Source organism: Ciconia boyciana, chromosome 3, assembly GCF_034638445.1.
Source record: "Ciconia boyciana chromosome 3, ASM3463844v1, whole genome shotgun sequence".
NCBI classification, from domain to species: Eukaryota; Metazoa; Chordata; class Aves; order Ciconiiformes; family Ciconiidae; genus Ciconia; species Ciconia boyciana.
Window position 1 is genome coordinate 103668240 of NC_132936.1, and position 23855 is coordinate 103692094.

The following is a 23855-nucleotide window of genomic DNA, read 5'->3' on the forward strand; positions in this document are numbered from 1 at the left end:
CATGTAGATTAGTCCCTACATTTATGCTCCTTTAAAATCCTTTTCCTATATTCTCTGTAAAGTTCATGCACTTTAAGTGCCTTAGTGCTATGTAATATTTACATATGTTCTTTTTTACTGGCCTGGTCTTATTATTTAAAAAAAAATGAATATACATATATATATGGGTGGGTGTCATGGGTGTCATGGGTGTCGGCCTCTTTTCCCAAGTTACAAGTGATAGGGCAAGAATAAGTGGCCTCAAGTTGTGCCAGGGGAGATTTAGATCAGGTATTAGGAAAAATTTCTTCACTGAAAGGGTTGTCGAGCATAGGAACAGGCTGCCCAGGGAAGTGGTTGAGTCACCATCCCTGGAGGTATTTAAAAGACATGTAGATCTGGCACTTAGGGACGTGGTTTACTGGTGGACTTGGCAATGTTAGGTTAATGGTGATCTTAAAGGTCTTTTCCAACCTAAATGCTTCTATGATTCTATATATATGCAAGAGCCACAGGGATGTAACAACATAGAGAAACAATTTGTAAGTCAACACTTCAGCTGTTGGGCTGTCGTTATATGACTGCTGCTCCAGTAAAACACACTGAGGAATGTATTTGTGGACACCTCAGGGATGTCAGGTGCTGGGTGAGTGCCGGAGGTGCTGGGTGGCCTCCGTTCCCCGCGGTGCCACCAGGAGCTGGGCGAAGCGTTGAGTGGGTCAGTGCGCAGGCAGGAGGTGGAAGCAGAAGGCCAGGCTCTCCCCTGCTCCCTAAACATCTGGGTGAAGTAGATGTTGTCACTGACGTGCAAAAAGCTCTAGATGCTCTGGGGTTGTCCTAGCAGAGGAGCTGCCCACTGGCTGGCGGCTGTGGCAGTAATGGCATGGCTGATAGAGGCACCAGGTTTGTCTCCCCTGATAATACAAAGGAGGGAATTTTCTGTGAGGGATTCTGGGTTTGCAGCTAATCTGAAATAGTTTATATCTTGCTAGGTGTGCTGCCAAAGACAACTGTTCGAAAGGTTCTTTGGACAATGCTTGGAGTGCTTTCCCAACACAGGAGCTCCAACAAGGAGAGTCCCTCTTGGTGTCTGTCTGGCTGACTTCCTGTTAAAATGATTAGCACTGCTGGAATGTAAATGCATTTTCCATAGTGTACTGTCGCAGCTGGGGTCTTGGGCAGGCATCTTTTATTATTATTCAGTCTAAACAAAAAAATTCTTGCTGATTTTTAGTTAAGCTGAGGTCAGCCAGCATCTTCCTCATCGAATGGATGTAGACCTTTAAAGAACATGGCTCTTTTCCTGCTGATAACCTCTTCAGAGAGAAAATGGGAACTTCAAGCTGTTACTAAATATTTGTTTTTCCTCAATAGTAAAAGTAGCAACATTTCTCAAGCTTGGGTGAGCAATCTGTCTCTAAAATACAAGCACATCTCCGTACTAGGCTCTTAATGGCTCCAAATTCACGTGTCCCTTCCATTTCATTTTCAAAGGATGTGTGTGCATGGACTAGGCAGGTAAATTGCAATGAATCAGGTACCGAAAGAGAGTTGGAAAATTTGAGCTACGTTACGGTGTTTTTTCATGAGTATAGTGCTTTAAATCATTGTAACTCTTAAGTTATCTGAGACCTCCTGGAAGTGGAGAGGACATTTTATCCTTGTTGCTCTGAATGGTGGTTTCACTAGCTAATTGCTTCAACATTGCTATATATTCCTACGTAGATGGGGCAGGGAGCAGGAGCTCTCAGTGGACATTCTGCATCCGCAGAAGGCTACCTCTGAGTTAGTCACTTGGGATCCTGCTATAGCCAGTAGGGAAAACTCTTAGGGAGCAATTCCTCTCACGTTACTGAATTCTTAATAGGCTGCATTGATAAATGGGTTGTGTTAGTGGAAACCTGCAATATCTCCCTGGTGTACTATTTGGGATGGGATGAACTGTGGCCTAGCAGTTCCTTGGGCTATAGGTGAACTGAGCCAACCCGCTCAGATGCAGCTGGCTGCATCTGCATGGCTTCTCTAATCACTTAAGGCCCACAATCCTTTGATGGGTCAGGTTGACGTCACTTGATCTCTCTCACAAAAGAGCTTTGTTGATTATCTTTTAGGAAAGAAATGAACCTGAGGAGATCAGGATTGTCTGCCAGCACATTGCTTCGGTGAAAGGCATATCAGTGGAAGGAGTTTGTGAAGTAACAACAAAAATGCCTCAAAGCTTTGCCCCAAAGTTAACCAACCTTTCCATGAATGAGTGCTTGTCAAAAATGAGAATGTTCATCCAAGACAACCCTTCTGCAGATCATGCTTTCTATTAATTTTTGTGGGCATATACACTTTTCTTACTGTGTATAAAGGATTCAGATGGAAGCTACATTTTTTGTAATATATGAAGAGCCTGTTAATCTTGGCAAATAAAAACCCAATAAATTTTACTTACTGTATTTGTTCACATGATTGTTTTTATACACAAAATATATTTTGTGTATGTAATTTTTTCCCCCTGCTTGCTTTGGTAAGAAACTCAGGGGTAAAATTCCATTACATATATGAAATCGATAGCTAACTACAAATGGAAAACCAGATGGCAGCCCAACAGAAGTACCAGATGTACATTTCTGCATCTTTTACACGGATTGAGACACCCAGAAACACAAATTTCTATTGTTTACAGTAGAGGAGTTCATTACCCATGTTTTAAAACTCAGAACTTTTCTCTGATACTTAAGAGTATACCTCTATATTCCCGTCAGTACATCAAAAATTGAATCCAGGTCATTGGCAAACATGTCTACTGTGGGCAGTCATATTCCAAAACTGAGGTGGCCAGACAAATACCTGCAGCTACAAACAAATTTCACTTAAGTGCCTTGTGTTGCAAGCGCTCATTCTCCAGGTGGAATTACGGCTTTATCTTGTGGGGAGAGTGGGCAAATGTTGCTGGAATGAGGACTGCATAGGAGGAAGAGGATGTTTACGTTTTCCCCTGTACTCTCTAATAGCTTTCAATCAAGAAATGTAAATATGTGACTCTCCGACTACTTTCTTTCAAGTCCAGCTTATTGAGGTTTGTTTAATATCCTGCTAAAATAGTTCATTTCTAGCTCAGTTGGAACTTCAGATCTTTTGTTCTGAAATCCCTTTCTTAAGCTGCCGTAGTTTTCTTGTTTAAACAACTCATCTGGAAGACAAGTACCTGGTGCACTCCTGCCATGCACTCTCTGCATCGAGAGATCAACTTTTGCATTGAAAATCATAACCAAGAGTTAAATGCATTATAAAATAACTTTTAATTTTTTTCCTTTAGAGACTGAAATACATGGTTTGAAACATAAAAAAAAAAAAAATCTGGAAGTCTTAACTGTGTGCCTGCTGTATATAAAAATTCTAGTTTTATTTTAGAAGTGTTGATATTTTGGCAACACTCTACGTTGTTCATTTCAGACTCCTAACCTTGGGTTCAAGATGGATTGACTTGTGGTTTTTTTTGGGGGGGTTGCTTAGATACCATTTTGAGGTTCCGAAGAAGGACATAACTAGGAATTGATATCACTGAAATAATCCAACTAGGAGTGTTGGAAAACTAATTACACCCTGAAAGCAGCACTCTATAGCTGGGTTTCCTTTATTTTGTGAAAGGCCCTGGACTGAAACAAAAAGGCACCTTCTGAGCCATTTTTTGTACAAAGATGGCATTATCTGCAAGATAAAATTGAAGTTTGGAAATAGTTAAGAAAATACATTGTTCTTTCAATGGAACATATGCTACAGGAGGAACAATCACACCCCTACAAATAAGGATACTGCATTCCTAATTGGTTTTTGACTTTCTCCAGCCTGAAAATTTGAGTGCTTGGCCTCTGCCTGACTTCTGGAATTTGGGCACAAGAAAATAATTGCTGTGGAGTAAATTAGTATCAGCTACTTCCCAGTGACTGCCTGATACATACAACGTATTTTAGCCTTTTCACAGCATTCAGGAAAACAACTTTGTTAATGTTTGGGTATACATGAGCAATTTCTGGCTCTATCACTAATAGGAATATTCAGGAGAGCCTAAATTTTCAGTTAGAGGGTAGACTGAAAAAGGATAGCAGCAGTTTTAACCTAAACTTGTGCTGTAAACCTTGACATCAGTGTTCTGTTTTTAGCTTAATAAATTGTTCATGAAATTTATTTTTAAATAAATCCAAGAAAGGGCATTTTAAAAAAATCCAAGGACGGGCATTCCTTGGGTAGAAATCCAAGGACAGGCATTTTAAATGAACTCCTACAATGGATGTTTCTCATGGGATAACTTTCTCTTGCTAGGCAACTACGTCCTTGGCCCTGCTTCTAATGCAAATGGGTGTAAATCAGAAGTAATGGTTGTGAAGTCTATGAAATACAGCAATGTAAAAAGTCAGGAGATAAGTATCAAAGCTTTGCCTTGATGCTGTCAATTTGGTTTGCCTTTTCCTTTCTTGTTTAGGAAGGTATTTCTGGAGATAAAAGTCCCCAAAGATGGAATTGTATTGACTGTACCTCATCAAAGTCAACCTGGTTTTATTTCACTGAGATCAGTGCAGCTGTAGCAAAGGTGGATTTGGCTTCGTGTTGGTCTGTTGTAAATAAACTTACTTCTTTCTGGAAAAAGTCTCCTCTCCTTACGGGAGGTAGCTTTCATCCAGGTGCTCCTTCCACTGCCAGGCTTACCCTCTTTTTCTCTACAGTTCCCTGATGTCTAATTATTTCTTCCGTGCAGGATCCCTGTGCAGGAAGCAGGTGACGCTCTGTGTGCTGAACCGTCAGGCGGCTAGATGAGACAATGCTCTGTGGGCGCTGTGGCAGTGAAACCCAAGGCGTGCCAGCCATTCTAAAACAGGCTGAATTAGAACCTTTCGCTGAGGGTATTAGCTGGCAGCAGCTCTGCCTGCTGTACGGAGCCAAGGGTGTAACAGTAGGAAAAGGAAGAAGAAAGGAAGAACAAAACCTATTTTCCTCTGTCTTTAAGGAGTAAATGTTATCTTTGGATGGACTCTGAGGTCATCCAAAATTCAATGGGAAACTATGTTAAATGGAATCAGCTGTAGATCAATATTTACACCTTCTTCCGAAAGAACAAGAGTTGTTTAGGATGCTAACGCTACATCTACAACCAAAGTGTCACGGTCCTTTCCCTGGCCCCAAGGCCAACCCACAGCCTGTGCCAGGGATTGCTGTAACAGTTCAGCAGTGTGGATGACTGGGTCCCAGTAACCATGAACAGCCACTGCTGGAAGAACTAGCGTAGATGTAGTCACAGGTGTGTTTTCAGTATATTTCTACCAATGTGTAACATGGACATAAGTTCCTAAAGTGAAAACCAGCTATTCTGTTGCTTTGATAATATTTGTTTCAGTTCCCACTACACTTCTTCCTCTTGAAGTCCTGTTTTAAAAAAGGCTTCGTCGCTACAGCACGTAGCACGTGAACTGTGAAGTCAGGCAGAGTAATTCAGAAGAATTTACCCAGCATCTGATCTTACACAGGAAAAGTAAAAATAAATCAGGCTTTTTCTTGATATGAATGAAAGAGGCAAGAAGGGCCTGAATCTGACATAGGTAACTTTATTTTTAAAAAGCAGGTTTCTAACACACACCTGTGATCTGCAAATTCAGGATTCACTTCCAGTAGTCTCTAAAAAATCCGTAGTGCCTGCAATCATCACTACCCTTGCTCAGCTAAGTGCTCAGGGAAAGCAAACATAGCCAAATTAATATTTTGAAGCACGTGTTCATATTATCATTCATGCTGTAAATAAGATCGGGAACTGTGGCTTACATAGATCACCTGATCTTGAGTAAAATACCAACTCATAACGAGTGAGGGAACTTAGGACTGGTGGCGAAGCGCACCTACCACACAGACACAGGTCTGCGTAGGCTCTGACATGTCCGCGAACGATGTGCTATTTGCTGAACACGCGCCAAATGATTTCCCACAGAAGCCAGTAAAATACTTCTCGCGTCGTTAACAAACTTAAATATTTCTGCATTTTCCTAATATGCTCTTTGGAGAACATATTTCCTAATTATGGTCTTTGGAGAACAATCTGCCTTTTTATTAGGGTGCGGTGTCTGTGGCAGCAGAATTACAAACCGTGACGGGGCCTGCCCGACACGGCTCCTGTGCAGACGTGTACCCAGCGGGGTCTGAGGGAAGATGGCTTACTGCAGTGCTATCTAACCACCTCCGCACATGAGCCAGACGGCCAGTTTTCTGGCATATGTGTCAAATCGAATTTCAGAGGTTGAGTGAAAACAAGGAATGTTTTGCCTGCGTCTCTGGAGGCAATGAAGGGCTGGGGTGGATGCACACCCCCTCGCCACGCACCCGGCCTGGCCACCCTCCGTTCGGGCCTCCATCTCTACCCATCCATCTCTTATCACTTCAGTACCTTTCTCTGCACCGCCACGGCGAAGAGACAAATCTTACCATGGCAGGGGAAGGCCAGGGATTTCCCCTGGACGTGCTGGGACCGGTGCGGCCTGTGCCTCCGCCGCACAGAGCTCGCAGCCCGGCCTGCGCCCAGCGGCAGGTAGGCGAGGGGCGAGCTGCCGAGCGCAGGTCCCTGCCCGCTCGGCCTCGCCTGCGCAGGGCGCGCCGGCCAAGAAAGTGGCTACAGGAATGCGAGTGTGCTGCTCCTTCCTCGGGGATGTCGTGGGGATTATTTGCATCCTTCCCGTCTCCGTATGGCTGTCAGTCACCCGCACGGACAGCCTTTATACGTTCAGTTTAAAAGACTGTAAGAAGCGTGTATACATATATATATATACACATATATATACCCACATATGTGTGTATATATACATACACACACATATAGACATACACCCAACGGCTTCCCAACAACCAGGGCTGCAGCAACAGCTTTTTAAAAACACCCTCGGCCATTTCAGCACCGCCCCGCCTGGCGAGACCCCCCCCGCCCCGCCACTTCGCAGGGCCGCCTCCCGCTCCGCGCCGCGCCGCTCCGCCCCGCCGGGCTGGGCCGGGCCGGGCCGGGCCGGGGCGGGGCGGTAGCGGTCGTCGCAGCGGCGTGGTCTCGGTGTCGGTCTCGGTGTGGGTCTCGGTGTGGTCTCGGCGGCAGAGCCGGAGCCGGGTGACCTTGGCAGGCAGAGCCGGGCTGCGCCCGCCGCTGCTACCACCGGGGAAGCTGGGTGGGGAGACGGCCGAGATGGTGGAGGACGGCGGCGAGGAGGAGGCGGAGGGGGAGAGCGGGGAGATGCCGGCGGCCGCCGCCGTGCCTCCCCTGCAGCGCTGCAACGGCTTCCTCCCCGGCAAGGAGGCGGAGGACGGTGGGCCGACGGCCCCGGCGGGCGGCGGAGAGCGGGCGGCGGCGGCGGCGGCCGAGGCCGAGGCCATGCTGCCGGCGAGCGGCGGCCGGGTAGAGACGCGGCTGTCGCGGCGGCGGCTGGCGGTGCTGGCCGTCTTCAGCTGCTACTCGCTGGTGAACGCTTTCCAGTGGATCCAGTACAGCATCCTCAGCAACGTCTTCGCCGGCTTCTACAGCGTCTCCTTCACGCAGATAGACTGGCTCTCCATGGTCTACATGGTGGCCTACGTGCCGCTGATCCTGCCCGCCACCTGGCTGCTGGACGCCCGTGGCCTGCGCCTCACCGCCCTGCTGGGCGCCGGCCTCAACGGCCTGGGCGCCTGGCTCAAGTGTGCCAGCCTGGCCCCCGACCGGTACCCCCTCACCCTGGCAGCCCAGGCCGTCTGCGCCGTCGCCCAGGTCTTCATCCTGGGGCTGCCCTCACGCATCGCCTCCGTCTGGTTCGGCCCCACCGAGGTCTCCACCGCCTGCGCCGTGGCCGTGCTGGGCAACCAGGTAGGGGCGGAGGGGGGCAAGGGAGGCTTTGGAGAAGTGAGCTTCCTTCGGGTTTGGCGTGGCATTGGTTTAAAAATAAGTCATTTAAGTGGGAAAAACCATTCTCTGAGAAGTGGTTATGGGGCAGCGCTGGAGAGGGGAAAAGTGAGAGAGCAGGGGCGAGCGCAGAGGTGATGTTACGTCCCACCCTCCACAGCCAGCCTTGCTTTGCAGGACCCTGGCTGTGTGGCAGTGCGTAGCAGCTTGCACGCTTCTGTCGGCTGCCTGGAGTCCATCAGTCAAGACCCTTTTCAGAAGCTGTCCTGCACCACTTTCTCTTCCTCTTGCGTTTGGCATCTTGTTTCTTGCATTTGGTGTCATTCATCTGACAGAATCCACCCCCAGCTGGAAGGGGGTGAAGTACGTGAACTTTCATGGAGAGCCCCAGTGCCAACATACATTAGTTCCTGCTTTAAAAATATGGCTTCGAATCACTTAGTGCCAGTAGTCAATGCCTTGGTGACTCATGAAGTTCTCGATAACTGTGATAGTTTACATCACTGTGGGGAGCTGATAATTGAGTCATGGATTTCCTCGAGCTCCCTGGTCCTGGCCAGTTTCAGGGAGCTGTAACAGGCGTATCTGAAAGCATGGGTGAAGATATGAGGCTGATGGTTTTTTCCTCTCCCATAGCCTTGTTCTCGCCCCCTGCACTGTCCCTGCTATTTTGTGCCAACAAAACATTGAGATTCCCATCAACGTCACTGGCGCAGGCTGAGGTCGTAGGTACAGTTTGAATAAGGTAACAGGAGATTAGTTTTTCCTCATGTGAGTCTAATGATTTTATGTTTGTGCACTTTGGATTATTACAGCGGTAATATTAGCGTTACATATTTACAGTTGGGGTTGCTCATTATCTCATACCTGTCTGTTTACAGTTTTCCCAAGGCTTTTCCAAAACACTTTTTTTTTTTTTTGCACTGAAGTCTTCCGGTGGACAAGTCAGCTGTCCCTTTTGGACTGAAGATTTAGGGGTGGATTGGTTGGTTGTTTTAGCAGTTGAGCAAAAATTTTGCATCTGCTTCCTGGAATCAGGTTAAAGGTTTATTTGGCAGCTAAATTTTCCCTCTTCCTGACATGCACCAGTTCTCCCCGTAGCAAGGAGTTACTGGGGTCTCAGTTCTGCAGTGCGGTGCCAAGGATCCACCTGGGAGTCTGAAACTGATGCTTTGCTCAGATGCTGGGATGTGGGGGTTGAAGGACAGGAGCAGGGATTTTGTGGGTAGGAACTACAAGAAGGATGGACAAGGAAAACGGGAGCAGAGGCGTGAACAAAAGAATTCAGTTATTTCTGGAGCGTATTCCCTTGCAGAAGCTAGGACTGATCTTGATGTGCTGATGTGCGTGATGGTTCTCTGCCACCTACCTGGGAAATACCTGTGAAATGCACGAAGTGTGTGTCGTCTCCCTGTGGCAGTCCCCTGCACAGAGGATAACAGCTTATTCTGCAGCCATGCCATAGCCCGCTGGCTCAGAGCTGCGTGCTGCATAGGTCTTAGGATCCCAGTCCTGCTTGTGACCCATGGAGACTGATGTGGTGTCAAACAATAGAATTTCTCTGTTCTCAGTTTTTGCTTTCTTTGAAGAAAACCCTCTCAAAAGCTAGACTGAAGGAATAGTAAAATGACAAATTAGGCACTTGGAAGTTAGAAGTAATATTGTTTTACATGCTGTAACCAACTGGGCTGGTGATCATCTAATTTCTTATCAGATATTTTGCATAACTTCAGAGCTACAGCAAACAGGGCTGGGGACTGCAGGCAGGGCAGGGACAGAGTAGTTATCAAAAATCAGATCGCATCCATTATTTCTTGAGATGCTGATCATTTGCAGTTGAAACACAAATCACTGGGAACGCAGCGATGTATCTGTCAAGGGTTGTTAGGAGTGCCTGATTGCCACAAGTATTTAGCGTCTCAAACTGGGCACACCAGACTCATTGGAACTCTTGATCCTTCTGGCCTTAACCTCTCTGGATGTAAAAGGTGAAAAACGATATCACTTGACTTTCTTGGAATATTGTGGGTACTGTATTGGCTCACGTTGTGGGAGGAAAAATATACCTTAAGAAAAAGAGTAATTATGTAGTCAGTTCGTGTTTGTAGGGTTCATATACTGAAGGGTGAGGATAAAAGGAAACAAAATCTTCAGGTCAGCACTGGATACTGTGTAAATCTGATGGTCTGTGGGGAAAAAAAAAAGGCAGCAAAACCCTCATCGGGCATATGCACAAAGGGCGCTTTGTAAGCACATTGGCACACCTTTAATTTGAGTACTTTCTGTGCTACTCTAACAGTCTTTGGTACTCTTTTTTTGTTTTATTTTTTTACCTGAAATAGATGCAGGTTTTTTAGTTAAAAAAAAAAACCAAACCAAAAACCAGTTGTTCTAACATTTTAAAATGCAGTTTAGTTTTGGAGGAGCAGCAGAGATAAATTGGAGAGTAGTCCAAGACTGTTGTTCCTTCATGTTTTAAAATGCTTTATATATATACCCAAAATTTCAGTCCTTGGTTTTTTGTCTCTTTTTAATACAAAATCAGTTGCTACATTGGAATTGACTCCAGGTACAAAGCCAGTACTCCTTTATTTTGTGATTTATTTTTTTTCCTTTATTTCCTTAGCAATAATTGCAGATGTAGGTTTTGGGTTTGTGCTTCTTAATAAGGATTCTCTTTTTCTCTTGCTCTTCTCTGCTCTATCAGTTCTGCAATAAACCTTGCATGTCGGTCTTTATTACTGAAGTGGTAGGATCGTGACATCAAGTGGAATGTTTTGATCAAGAAAAAGAGACGAATGTTGCTACAAGAGTAGCTGGAGTCTTCTGTCATCTCTAGGTCTTCAGTTGCAGGATGACTGAGACAAATTTATGTGCATGCACAGTGTTTTCCTGTGACAGATTCTTCTGAAAAAAAAAACCAAACCACCTTCCTTAATGCTTAGTTGTTAAATGTGCTATATACTAGGTGTAGTATTGTAGTTTAATTTAGAAATGAAAAGGTTAAAACCTGAGTTATGGAAGACCTGATTGTGAAATGTCATTGAGAGCAAATGGCTCAGAAGTATGGTACTGAAGGAACACTTTTCCTTCATAGTTTTTTTAATACTTATTATGATATAAATTCTGAACTCTACCTGGTAAGGCTTTTCGCTTCTGTTAATTTTTATGTTCCCAGGGATATGACTTCTGGTTTTCTTTTCTTGCTTTACAGCTTGGCACTGCAATTGGGTTTTTGTTGCCACCTGTTTTGGTTCCAAATACACCTAATGATATCGATCTAATGGCACATAACATCAGCATCATGTTCTACGGAACAGCGATGGTGTCCACACTTTTGTTCTTCTTAACAGGAGTCGGTAAGTGTTCCGTTCTTGTAATTTAAATGGCGACCAGAGGGAGTGTTTACAACATCTCACTTCAAGCATCTGACTTTGCCCAAGGTAGTCGAGGTTACATTTTCTCAGGTTTACTTGTGTTCGCTTATCTGTTGTGCCAGGGTTAAGTGACAACCAGTTTATGTATGTCGTGCTTGACATGGGGTGACCTCTCTCAGGATATGTAGTTCACTTAGGTTTTTGGCTACAAGGACATTATGATATCATGTGAATTCTTTCTGTTACTCTTACAATTCAGATACGAAGGTCTAGACACATTGCAGATGAAGTCTGCCTTTGACCATATGTTGGTAGCAACCAGATGTGACCAAATAATTAGCACATCCTTTGTGGCTGTGATTTGATTCTTCCATGAGAAAATCTAGAATATCTTTTTTTCATGGAAGTGTTAAAAACCACAAGTTAATCTTCTGAAATACATCAAACTGAAACACTTCAAAAAGAAAAAGCATTAGTCTGCTAAAGACAAATCAAGATTGTTCCTTCTTCTTTTTCCCCAGTGTTTGAAGAAAAGCCCAAATACCCTCCTAGTCACTCCCAAGCAGTCCTGCAAACTATGCCTCCCGAGGATTACTCCTACAAGCAGTCGATTATAAACTTGTTCAAAAATATTCCATTTGTACTTTTGCTGATCAGTTACGGTAAGTGGTGCTGTCTGGCTGTACTCTGGCAGAACAGTTGAATGTGTGCCGAAAGCACATCAAGTTGTAGTTGTTGTGGTGGCTGCTTATGGGGGAGGGAGTGTCAAACTTTTACTTATTCAGCAGCCAGTGCTGGAAAATCCGACAGGATTCAAAATACCATTTGTAGGTCTGGTGAAGAGATCTTACCTGGCAGATAAAAGGTTTTGCCTCTGATGTGAGTCTTAAATATCAGAAGATTAACTCTTTGCAGTAGCAGATCTACACAGGTGTCAGTCTACACTTGGAATGACTGAAGCTCTTCTTTTGGTACTGCAGGTATTATGACTGGGGCATTTTATTCTGTCTCCACGTTATTAAACCAGATGATAGTAACTCATTATGAGGTAAGTTTCTTGGATCTTCTTTGTTTTTTGTTTTTTTTTTTTACTATACTTTTGCAGAGGTGATGTTTATTATGGAGGTGCTATGTGTGCTCAGACATTTGGTTTCCTTTATACCTCCCTACAGTTTCTTGCACCATACAGCTATGGGAGTCATAGGAATGTTTGTTTGTGCTTATGACTGCCAAGAGGTCTGAACTTGACTCTGAGTGGTATTAATGAGCACCATATAAATATTTGTTGAAAGGGAGAAGAAGTGAACGCTGGGAGAATTGGCTTGACACTGGTGGTGGCAGGAATGGTGGGTTCGATTATTTGTGGTTTGTGGCTGGATTACACTAAAACATACAAGTAAGTGTGGGTAGGCATGTATGGGGTTAGGGGTAGGAGAGCGGTGCAATTGCATTAGAAAAATACTGCAACATAAGGGCTGAAGTGAACTGATGATAAAATGCAGTTCATCTCTGATCTTTTAGCAGCCTTGATGGAGACTAGTTTCTGAGGCTACAGCAAAAGCTTGAGACTGTTATTGGTTCTTGGCCAAAAGAAATGAGAGAGGAGAATGCAAACATGTGAAGAGGGTTTCCCATCTACTCCTGTCTCTGCAGGAGTGTAATGCTAACAAGGAAAGCATTGTATGTCTATATACAGTGGCCAGGTGGCCCGGTGGGCTGGTCCTCCTGGGAAAGCATAAAGGCTCAAAACCTACTCTGCATTGTTTTGTAAAATGGACAGTTGATGGATTCTCAGGTTTTTTTACTACTCCTGGGCCTATTAGTAAGCATAACATTTGCTTTCATTTGGGGGATGACCATGGAGCAGAACTCTGTTCTGGCGTAGGAGCTCCTGGGTCCATCACCCATGGTGTGGTGCCCCCCAGAAGTGGGCAGTGCCCTAGAGCACTGCTTGTGGTGGAGAAGTTCTCCCTGTGACTCTTAGTACGTTATGTGCAAGAGCTCTAGAAACCTAACAGATGTTAATGCTGTAGACTGGCTTTGTTTCTGCATGTGATTTGGCTTGTAAATAAGTGATAAGTGCTTTAATATTTTGGATGACATCCCTTATTCCAGATTTAAAATAAATAGAACATTGTAATGAGTCTTGTTTGACTTGCCTCTTAGGCTGACTTTTATTGCTAATAGTGTTCGATTTGGCTGCTCATTTATTGATCTTTGTATAATGGGCAGCGCTGCAGAATGGCCAAGAGATACAACATAGCAGAGGACTAAAATAGTCTTGAGGTAATATTATCTGCTGTGGTTGTCCACTCTTCGAGAGTTTGAGAAAGTCTCTTAGCCTTGAGTGATGCCGCCATAAATTTACGCAGGCAATAAAGAGTTTGGGAAGGGATATGTTGTCACTGCATGATATATTTGAGTGAGATATACATGAAGTAAATTTCATAGCTGTAGAATGTCAGTTGTTAGAGAGTAGGTAATGTCTATGTTACTTTTCCATGCTTCAGCAATGTGCTATGACCTTATGTTAACAATGTTAATTTTATTTTTTTCGGTTGGGTTACAGGCAAACTACTTTGATTGTTTACATTCTCTCTTTCATTGGCTTGCTGGTATTTACTTTCACCCTGGACCTCGGATACCTTATAATAGTGTTCGTGACTGGAGGAGTACTTGGGTGAGCAGTTAAAGAGGACTAGAAGACTTACTGCAGTTCTGTTCAGAAACCATATTTAACTGTTGTAACTAAATGATTCTGTATATTCTGTCGCCATGCTCTCAACCTATGCCTATAGATCACAGTACAGATATTGTTTACTAGGGATTCACCTTCTGTTACATCAGAATACATCTAAAGTGACTCACTTTTCAGTGAATTTCATTTAACGTTTTTATGAACCTAACAGAAGTCTGTATGTGGTCAATTTGTTTGGTTCCAATTCAAAAAGCTGTCTGCAGTAAAGTTGAGTCTTCCTGTTGACCGGTGGGTAAGTGATTAGAGTTTAACTGAGCAAATCTAGGAAGACTGGCTTCTGTGCATTTTGATTAATCTATATTTTGATAGTCCAAGCAACATGCTGGGTGCTTTGTTCGCTCAGAAGGGCATGAGCACTTCTCATAGATACATAATCTAAAAGCCCCAAAAGGTGCTGACAGAATAGTGCTGTATCCAGACATGGCAGTCAAGGTAAACCCAGAAATGTCTTGAGAGTTTCAGTTTAAAAACCAATCAACCAACCTCAGCTGCATTAAGCCCCTGCTCTTCCTGTCACCCGTCGGTCCCCTCAGCTTCTTCCACAGTAGCTTCTAGCAGACATTCCAGTGTCCAGCCTTACTCCCTACTGATGCTCTCTTTTTGTCCTCCAGCATGGATGTTTGAGCTGACAAAATGATGATGTTCATGTATGTCTTTCATTTGAAAGTATTGGCTTCAATTATGGAGTGGCTTGTGGACTGGTCAGAGGAGGTTGTTTCATATGTACACAGTGGAGTGCGGGTGGTTATGGGAAACAGGACAAGTACGTTAAAACATCTTTGTCCTAAAAAGAGAGATGTATGGCTAAAATTGTTGGATGAGGTCGGGGGAATGAAGCAGGCACGGCAAGTATTGAATCATATTAGGTCTTGAAAACAGACAGTTCAGAATACCAGCTAATTCATAATACCATGTGTTTATGTTTGCTTTTCTTAGCTGTAGTAATAGATGAAGGCCACCCCTGTCATCCTCTTACTCTCTTCTTCAACAGGTTCTTCATGACTGGCTATCTCCCACTTGGGTTTGAATTTGCTGTGGAAATTACATACCCAGAGTCTGAAGGCACTTCCTCAGGTCTCCTTAATGCATCAGCACAGGTTATATCATTTTATTTCTTCAAGTGAAGTAATGTTCAGGAAGGCCACTCTACTCTAATCTAAGAAGGCTATCTTAGACTTGGCTGCTAAGTCTCTGTTGTGTTGCTGTAGTCTTAATTTTTTAAATTTGGTTTCTATTAGATGTGACCTGAAACTTTGCAAGGTAAAGTGATGATCCTTTTCTATGTGATCCTGATGAAGTGACTTGTTTGTTTATAGATATTTGGAATTGTCTTTACACTTGTTCAAGGAAAACTCACAACAGACTACAGTCCTCGTGCAGGAAACCTCTTTCTTTGTGCTTGGATTTTTGTGGGCATTATCTTAACAGGTAATTAATCAGAAACGTAAGTAATGATTTCTCTTTAATGTAAAAATGTGGAGGGTTTTTTTGAGATAGTGAATTTCTGGGTAGTTTTTAGATGTCTCAGACATCTAGAATTTAAATATGTGGCTTCTTGTCTAGCCTGACAGAAATTATAAGTGCAGGGTTTGGTGGGGTGGTTTGGGGGGTTTTTTTTGCCTTGTTTTTCACTTTAAATATTTGCTGTGTGCACACCCTTTGCTTTACGGATGGTATTGCTAATATATGGACAGCCATCTGTCACCCATTTCTTGAGTCATGTCTTGAATTTGAGGCAGATGTCTATCTCCAGAGTAGGATAGTAAATGTAAGCAAATACATAAATGGAGACAGTTTGCAGTTTTCCAAATGCAAGAAACTGCTGATATATTCCTGAACTGTACCACTGACTTACACATGCTGGTACTTACAAATGTGCTGAAAGTGCTAAAACTTTCAAGCTTTGCTTTAAGTACTCATGGTTTAAAAGCTTTTATTGTAATTTTCTGCATGTGTTTGTTTTGTGAGGAGCAAGTTCATGTTGTCAATAAGGTCAAATCGCAAAAGAGTCAATACAGGTATTTTGAATATGGGCTGAAAGCAGCTTCCGTGTGCTTGTACTGTACTAACATTTCCCTTGAAATGCATGTCATTGCAAAGTTGTGAACCAGCTTTCTCTTTATTTTTTTGTTTCAGCCTTAATAAAATCAGATTTGCGAAGACACAATGTGAATTCAGGGATTATGAATTTGGATGTTAAAGCTGTAAGTGGTGACTCTTCTACTATGATTTTATTACCGTACTTGAATGCTTGGCTTCTATTGGCATAATAATATTAATAGAAAAAGAGTAATTGACAAAAACTTACAATATGACTGTTTCCATGCTGTTTTGGAACAACAGAGCCACATGGGATGCTTCCCTCAGATATCTGTTTCTCCCTTAGCTCCCATGAAAAAAATAAAAGACTTTCTGCTCTCAGATTTTCCTGAATTTTAAGTGGCTAATATTAATCTCTGATTTTATTGCTTGAATCTTGCTTTTTTATATTTGCAGGTGGCATTGTAAATTGTGATGCCTTTTTGTGTATTAGGTTAGGAGGCTGTGCTATAGACTGCATATTTTATTTAAAATACCTGCAGTCCCTTTAAGTGAAGTCAGTGTCTGATGAACAGAAGTCATGCTGCAGTTTCTATACTGTGCTGCATGAAGAGCTGGGTCCTTTCTTCTGCTGAGCACCCTCTCAATTTAAATGAAGAGTGAGCATAGCACTGTCTGCTGTTCAGGAGGTCTTAAGATCATGTTTCAGCAGCTTTTCCAAATTATCACGGTTACTAGTAGAAATAAGGCTGACACTGGAAACTTTTTTCTATGCTGTGGGTTTTTTGATCATTTGGCTCAAGATAATGAAACAGCTTTTTGGAGTCAGATACTGTAACATCCTCTGTCATGCTTCTCTTTATGTGTAGGTGTCTTGCATACATAGCAGCTTTTGATCATCTGCTATCAGGTGCACGCTGTTAGTGTCTGCATAAGGTTCAGAAACTTCCAAGCTGGTGCTATATGAGCTAACATGAACCTGAAACCTGTGCAGCTGTGTGTGCACAGTATGGCATCCTGTGGGTTTACCAGCCTGGGTTGGGGCTATCTCGGCGGTGTGCACGCTGACTATAGGCAGTGGTCCATGACTGTTCTGTTTTCCATTATCACCTTGTTAATTAGCCTAGATTGTCGCACAACTTCATTTATATTAGCCAGGATATAACAAAAACCTGGAGTCCTCACCCTGATATTACCATAAATAATTGAGAGCTGCCTATGTTAATAAGGTACAACAGCACTTTGATTCCAAACCTTGATCATCAAGATTCTACTGTATTTAAACACAATGGAGAAAAAAAACCTGAGAGTTAATCTCCATGTGATAAATATCTATATGCAGTAAACATATACTTTAGAGTTATACTAAGAAACTGAATTCCGTGTTTTATGCTTTTTTTTTAATTACGGAGAGAAGGGAAAATAGGGCTTTCTAAAAATTTCTAATTTGGCTAATTAACTACATATACTATTGGAGTCTAACCTAATAATTACTTAAGAATACTGAGGTTAGGAATAGCTTCTGCTGTATAACAGTTTAATTTCTGCTTTTTTTTTCTTCCCCCTCAAGGTACCAGTTGACAGTCCTGTAGAACCTGAAAGTACTACATTAAAAATTCAATCGGCTTTATAAAACTGAAAGAAGGTGACTTAGAAACGCACAAGTTTGGTTGGATACTGAACAATATTAATAAGTGTAATCACTGGATTTGTGTATATGAGTAGTAGAATGTGTTTAGTGATATTGGTGGTAGTTGTGCAGTGGAAACTATGAAGATGCTCAGTTCATTTTGCCCAAGCTGCAAACAATTCACCTTTGTATGGAATATTTATTTTAACAGTTTTCAAGTTTTGCAGTTTCATTAGTAAAGAACTTTGTGAATTCTCTCCACGCTAGGGAGACATGTACATTCAGGATGCATACTTGAAAAAATCTGGAATCCTGAAGTACAGTCGTCATGATCAGAAGTATCTAATCTTCTTTTCCCCAAAGAATTAAGAGGTAGTTAATTTCTTGTTCGGTCTTTGCTAGTACATATGAAAAGTCAGAGAATAGGTAGCTGCACAGCTGGGGGATGTTCACAAGTTCTGTTTTTTTAAATGTATCCGTATTTTTAATATCAGCCAATGGTTCCTTCTGGGAAACTGTCTATAGCACAATACTGAAAACAAGAGATGACTGCAAATGTGTGTGTTTCATACTGGCATCTGACGTTTCCTTTGCCTTGAAAGTTCTCAATAGCTATCAGAAGACAGATAAGAGAAAACACTGTCTTATAGATTCATTGTAACATTTCCAGGGAGATTTAAAGAGTTTCCCACTAGATAAATTGAAGAAAAAACATTTCTTATTAAATACAGTGAAAAGGAAGAGAAACGCCTTTGATATCTCTACAGTGAAGTATTTATAGGCAATGGAACGCTACCACACAGGTTGCCTCCATGGAATATTTTGAGTGCTTTCTCAGTTAAAGCGAGAGGAGTACGTGTTTACAAAGAGCTGGTGCCTTTACTTTGTAAAGAAGATCCTTGCCTCATCTTGAGTTTAATCAGTGCTGCTGAAGAAATTCCATTTTGTGTGTTAAACCTCCTCCAAATATTTGTGGAGTATCAGAAAATGTGTTCTGTCCTTTTTTGAATTTATTTCCCTGCATTATGAATTGTATAATTTGTCTCGTGAAGTTTTTGTGCTTATATAACTTAAATCATGTCTTTCGCAATTTGTTAAAAGCTGTAAGGATGACTGAAAAGAAAATAGTGATGTTTCACTTTGATGAAATATTTGCTGTTTATATCGTGCATCTTAGCTATAAAAGGATCTGACTTCATTAACATTCGCTTTGTGTTATTACATTTGTCTGAATTTGGGATGTGGATTTCTCACTGCAGTGCTTCTGAAAATATTTCCTTTACCTTGTGCTCTATCTACACACCTGCAGAGTTGATAGCACTACAATAATACTGAGGCCCTACTATTACTGAAAAAGTCAGACCTGAGTTAGCAGACTTTTTTGCAAACATTTAAGCTTTAGCAGCCTTTAAGTTGAGCCTGCAGGTTCAGTACCATCAATGATGCCGTCTCTTTGAGTTCCCACAGATGTAGTGCCATCCAGAAGGTGGAATCCTACTCGAAGCTTTCCACGGATTGTTACAGTTGGATATGGGGAACTTTTTAACTCCAATATAGTCTTTCAGTATGATAAGTATCGTTAAATGCTTTTCTTTTTCTTGTTTCACTGTAGATTTAGAGAATCCTTTTATATAAAAAGGACCCTGTAAACTTAGCTTTCTAAACTTAGCCTCTAAACTTGATGATCTTAATTTAACATTTTGTATGATAAATGCTTCAGACACGGGAAGACTGAACAGCAATAGACATACCAGAATAAGCTAGGCATGCTTGGGACACTCCTTTCCAAAAAGGGTCCATGTCTCTGCCAGGTCCAGGGCTAGAGAGAAAATGGGCACACCTTGCTGCTCCTGGAGAGGCAAGCTCTATGAGAAGAGTCCTCTGGTGAGGTAGCTTAATATAGGGAAAGTAACTCATAGATATTCAAACGGCAGGCAAAAGTATAGGAGTGGAAGTAGAGATGCTTTCATTATGTCAGTTCTTTACATTTAATGACTTGCTGTGATAGAAGCTGCCCCATCAAGGGATGTACACATTTTCAGCCTGAGCGAGCTGAAAGTTCCTGCCGTTTGATATCTATGGGTGGCTTTTCTCTTTGGAAAAATGGTAATAACGTGTGCCAAAATATGTATGTTCTTCTGCAACGTACAGATTCAGTAAATATTTGTGTTCATGGCCCATGGTTGCTTTGTACTTCTGCTGTTGCAAAATCTTAACAAGATAATATCTTTGCAGTTTTGAGGAAGTGTTTTCAAATGTCCAATAGAAAGTCTTTGGCAGTATCCGGAATACTTTCTGAAATATCCAGCACATACTGTTCAAATTCAAAGACTGAGCTTTTTTCTTCCTTTCTAAAATTTACTTTTTAATTCCTTTTCTCACTGCTAGTTTCCAGTTTCTTTAGCTATGTTCAGCTGATTATTGAAAAAATATTCTAGCCCTTCTGCTTCCTTGTGTTTTTTATCTTGGCTACCCTCTGAAAAGGTCCAAACAAGATTTTGGCATGCTGGAAACCCTGCTGGGTCCCTGAAAAGAAAATATTCCTAATAATGAAGGCTTAATTACCTCCTGGATTTAATACTCCCCCTCTAAAAGGAGCTTGAAAGTTGGAAACCTGTGAGCTATTTCCAGGCAATGATGAAGTATTTTTAAAAAGGCTCAGCAGCGAAATAAAGAGCAAATAAAGAACTAACCAGTATTTTATGCAATAATCTTATCATCTGTCTGTCAAGAAACTGAGGTTCTAGCTCATGGCAGAAATAAGGTTGGGGTAGCTGGGGCTTTGGTCTTTTTGCTTTTAATTTTTCCTTTTAAACAAACAACATCCACCCAATCAAACATCCATCTGGAGTTGGAAAGAGGGTTTCTGACTCTCTTAGCCTTGAGATTCTGGCTCAGCCCTCCAGTAAGAGTAGACATGGGGGCTAAAAATGGTAACTACTTAAAGAGGTAATTGTTTAATGAATGGAATTACATGTCAACTATGAGAGGATGGAGTGGGAAACCAAGTGAGGAGAGGCATCCCAATCCCATGCATCAGCTTTTGCTTTTCAATATGCTTTTCTTTTAAGTGCTTCGAGAGAACTCTAGAAGATACAAAAGAATGCATGTAATGGTGAGCATAAGCAAGGGGGCTGCCCCCAGCTTCCCAGGGGCCCACCAGGGTGCGTAATTGCTGACTTTCAGCTACAAGATTCAGAGATTAGCCTTTAAAATAACTCTCTCTTTCTTTGTTTTTTCCAGACCATGTTAAACTTTTGCTAACTTCAGGAGGAGATTCCCAGAGCATATTGACCCATTTTTATTTAGGATTCCTAACATGGCCTTAAACCCCTCGTTTCTGTTGGCTGGGTGTGAAAATAACAGACCTGTAAGGCATAGTCTGGAATTGCTGCAATTGGGAGCTTTCTTCTTCAGCTTGGTAGATAAGTCCGTCAGAGCATTTATTTTGTAGATGGGTGCTTGTCTTTAACAACATCTCTTTCTGTTGCTGAATGCTCATGTTTTACGAGGAAGAAAGGACAAGGGAAGAAGTGGGAAGAATACATATGAATCATTTCAGGTTAACAGGGTTTTCCTAACTTCATCCTCTTGGTCATCTCTTTTGTTCAAGACAGTCTGTTGTTTCAGAGACAATCACTGGAGTGTGTAATTAGAGCTGCCAGCCCATGTTGCCTAATGAAAAAATGCTTTTTCAGAAATCTTTGGACTATCTTGTGCATCTACGACCAAGTGAAATTGGGTTACGCTGTAAGCATTTATTGCTTTCATTTTCCATTTGGTGAACTCATGAGTTTTCCTGTGTGAATGGAAATGTGTGACCTTTTCGGTTGCTGTGTTTCAACATGTGTATGTACCACCTTCTTAAGTGTTATAGGCTACTAATGATTCATAGACCACAAACTAAGTTATTGTATCCCATGTGATTCCCCCACACACACCATTCGGTCTGAGGTCTGTGAAGAGGGAGAAGTGATGTTAATGCATGAACTAGAATGAATTAAGCAAAAAATTTTCCTAAGAAAGATAAATGTATTTCCATGTAAGACCCATGTTATTTACTGCTCATGTCTTCGTTCTTATGAAGATAGCAAAGATTTTTGCTGTAATATTGTTTTTTTGTTAGTGTTGTATTCTTTGTTTCAAGAGAAAATTAAAAATTCCATATGAATATTCTGATTGCAGTACTGTGTATATGTGTATATGTGGGTGGCATCATTCCTTACCATTATATGTTACTAATAAAGTGTATAATGTGTAACTTGATTGGAGACAAGGTTACCATTTTTGACAGCTGCTGATAGAGCTGATGGTCTAAAAATGATTCATTTTTTTCCTTAAAAGCTGCCATTTAATGTAGGAAAATTTTATAAGTGAATGATATATAGTGTCATTAATAAACATGCATGCACACGAATATGCAGAGTGCATGTATGCAGGGTATGTAAATGTATTATACACAAGAGTATTGGCTTACAGAGAAATTTTCTCAGGGCATGGAATGGAAGTATTAGCATCAGTAGTTGAAGTTGCACTGCTCTAGCACAGCGATTTCTCCTCTTTTGCTTTGGAAAAGGTCTGTGAGGAAAAGAAACTGCAATTAGCACCTAAAGCAGACACTAATCCAGTGTCATCTCCTTAAGGGTAGTGCAAATATTATTTTATTAAAGCACCCAGCTGTAGAGAGATTATCTGGGGAGAGAGGGTAGAATAACTTCTTGGAGAGGATAGAGTGAGACGCTACATTCAGTTATGGCCCAACTTTTGTTTCTAAAACGAGAGTTGTCTTCAGTGGGGGCACAGTAGGACCCTTGTGAACACTCTGCAAGCGTTCTGTCACTATGCTCAGGCGTTCAGTGTGGATCCCCAGCACATCAGCTATGAGCCAGGTAAGTTTGAGGAACCTGCTTCAAAGAAAGTAGAGTCACTGTAAGAAAATGTTTTGGTTGTTTTTTTGGTTTTTTTTGTTTAGTTAGTTTTGTTTTCTTTTTTATCTCCTCCACAAAACTGGAATTATCTCAGCTATTTTTATACAAGCGATTCTTCACAAGAGGAGGCTGCAGGTGCTGCAGAGCCCAGGAAACACAAGCCTTTTGTCGTAAAGCAATGCTAGCATCCAGTTCAACAGTGGGATGAACTTTCAGATGGGCTCTTCATTTTACAACCAGGACTATAGGGTCATATTCCTCTTATAGTAGCTCTACGAAAGCTGTGGGCTGTATCCCCATTTAGCATTGCAATTTAAACATTCCCACAGCTGGGAAGGAACAATCACAGCAAATTGTTATCGCCTTAAAGTCCGTTCTTTGGCAGATGCTCAGTCTTTCTTGAAGGAAAACACCAGAAACCTCATCAGGTAAGTGGGAGATGTGAAGCCGTCATGGCTAGGATTAGTCAAAGCCATTCTTGAGGGAAAATACTTTTTTTGTTGTTGTGTCTGTAGCTGGGAGGAGGCACCCCAAAACTAACAAGTGTTACCCCTTCCAGAAAGTGATGCGGATAAAGCACACGGATAAAACACACACGTGCCTAACAGTGCAGCGGCTTCCTAGACTGGAAAGGTTTCTTGGAAGCCTGCTGGATTTGTTCCCAGCTGTACTTCACAATGAGCTAACATAATCTGACTGTGTTCTAAATCACTATTTGTATCTTCCAATTAAACAACATCTTCCAGAAGACAAAACAATAATATCCTGAACTTTGTAGAAAGGAGCCCAGCAGATATGTCGCAGTAAAAAAAAAAAAAAAAAAAAGAGCTAAGTACTGGCACTGGCTAGGCATAGTTACTGATTTGTGAGGCTGGGTAATACCTGCTTAATATCAGGTGTGGTCCAATTCAGCTCCTAGGATGCTGATTCCCAGTGTTTTCTCAATAAACTGCTTCTGCCTGTAACAGTGCTTAGGCCATTAAAAAAGGTTGTAAATAATATCTAAGGGGCATTGTCAGAATTGTGGCCTTGCGTTATGAGTTCTAGAAACAGAGGCAGGACCCTACAAAAGCTATGAACTCCATGCAGATAGAAAACTGTCATGAAAGCAATTGGTTTTTTAAAAAACCTGTTTAAAGATGCTTCACGTGAGCCCAGAAGTGCTGTCGCTGTGGCTGCAGTTCTGCAGGTCGGAGTTCATCAGCTTTGTAGATGAGGCAGTGAATGTGCATCCCAGTGAGCTGATTTTGGAAAA

General features: G+C 42.0%; 1 protein-coding gene across 2 annotated transcripts; it reads left to right on the forward strand.

Moving 5' to 3' along the window:
• The first annotated feature begins 7035 nt into the window (after window positions 1-7035).
• Window positions 7036-21877, forward strand: FLVCR1 (FLVCR choline and heme transporter 1). Of its 2 annotated transcripts, XM_072856908.1 has the most exons (11): window positions 7058-7831; window positions 11082-11226; window positions 11766-11906; window positions 12225-12292; window positions 12537-12640; window positions 13814-13924; window positions 14994-15099; window positions 15319-15430; window positions 16139-16206; window positions 17613-17687; window positions 19140-21877. In XM_072856908.1, the coding sequence occupies exons 1-10, from the start codon at window positions 7178-7180 to the stop codon at window positions 17673-17675; spliced, it is 1572 nt and encodes a 523-aa protein (XP_072713009.1). In that variant the 5' UTR covers window positions 7058-7177; the 3' UTR covers window positions 17676-17687; window positions 19140-21877. The 2 variants fall into 2 exon arrangements, with proteins under 2 accessions (XP_072713010.1, XP_072713009.1); XM_072856909.1 differs by having other exon boundaries at window positions 7036-7831; window positions 17613-21877.
• The last annotated feature ends 1978 nt before the right edge of the window (window positions 21878-23855 follow it).

What these genes read in the sequence shown, in the direction of transcription:
- FLVCR1 (XM_072856909.1), top strand. Translation starts at nt 7,178, where the DNA reads ATGGTGGAGGACGGCGGCGAGGAGGAGGCGGAGGGGGAGAGCGGGGAG. An exon ending in GATTACACTAAAACATACAA is followed by an intron (nt 12,641 to 13,813) that starts GTAAGTGTGGGT and finishes GTTGGGTTACAG; the next exon opens with GCAAACTACTTTGATTGTTT. An exon ending in GTGACTGGAGGAGTACTTGG is followed by an intron (nt 13,925 to 14,993) that starts GTGAGCAGTTAA and finishes CTTCTTCAACAG; the next exon opens with GTTCTTCATGACTGGCTATC.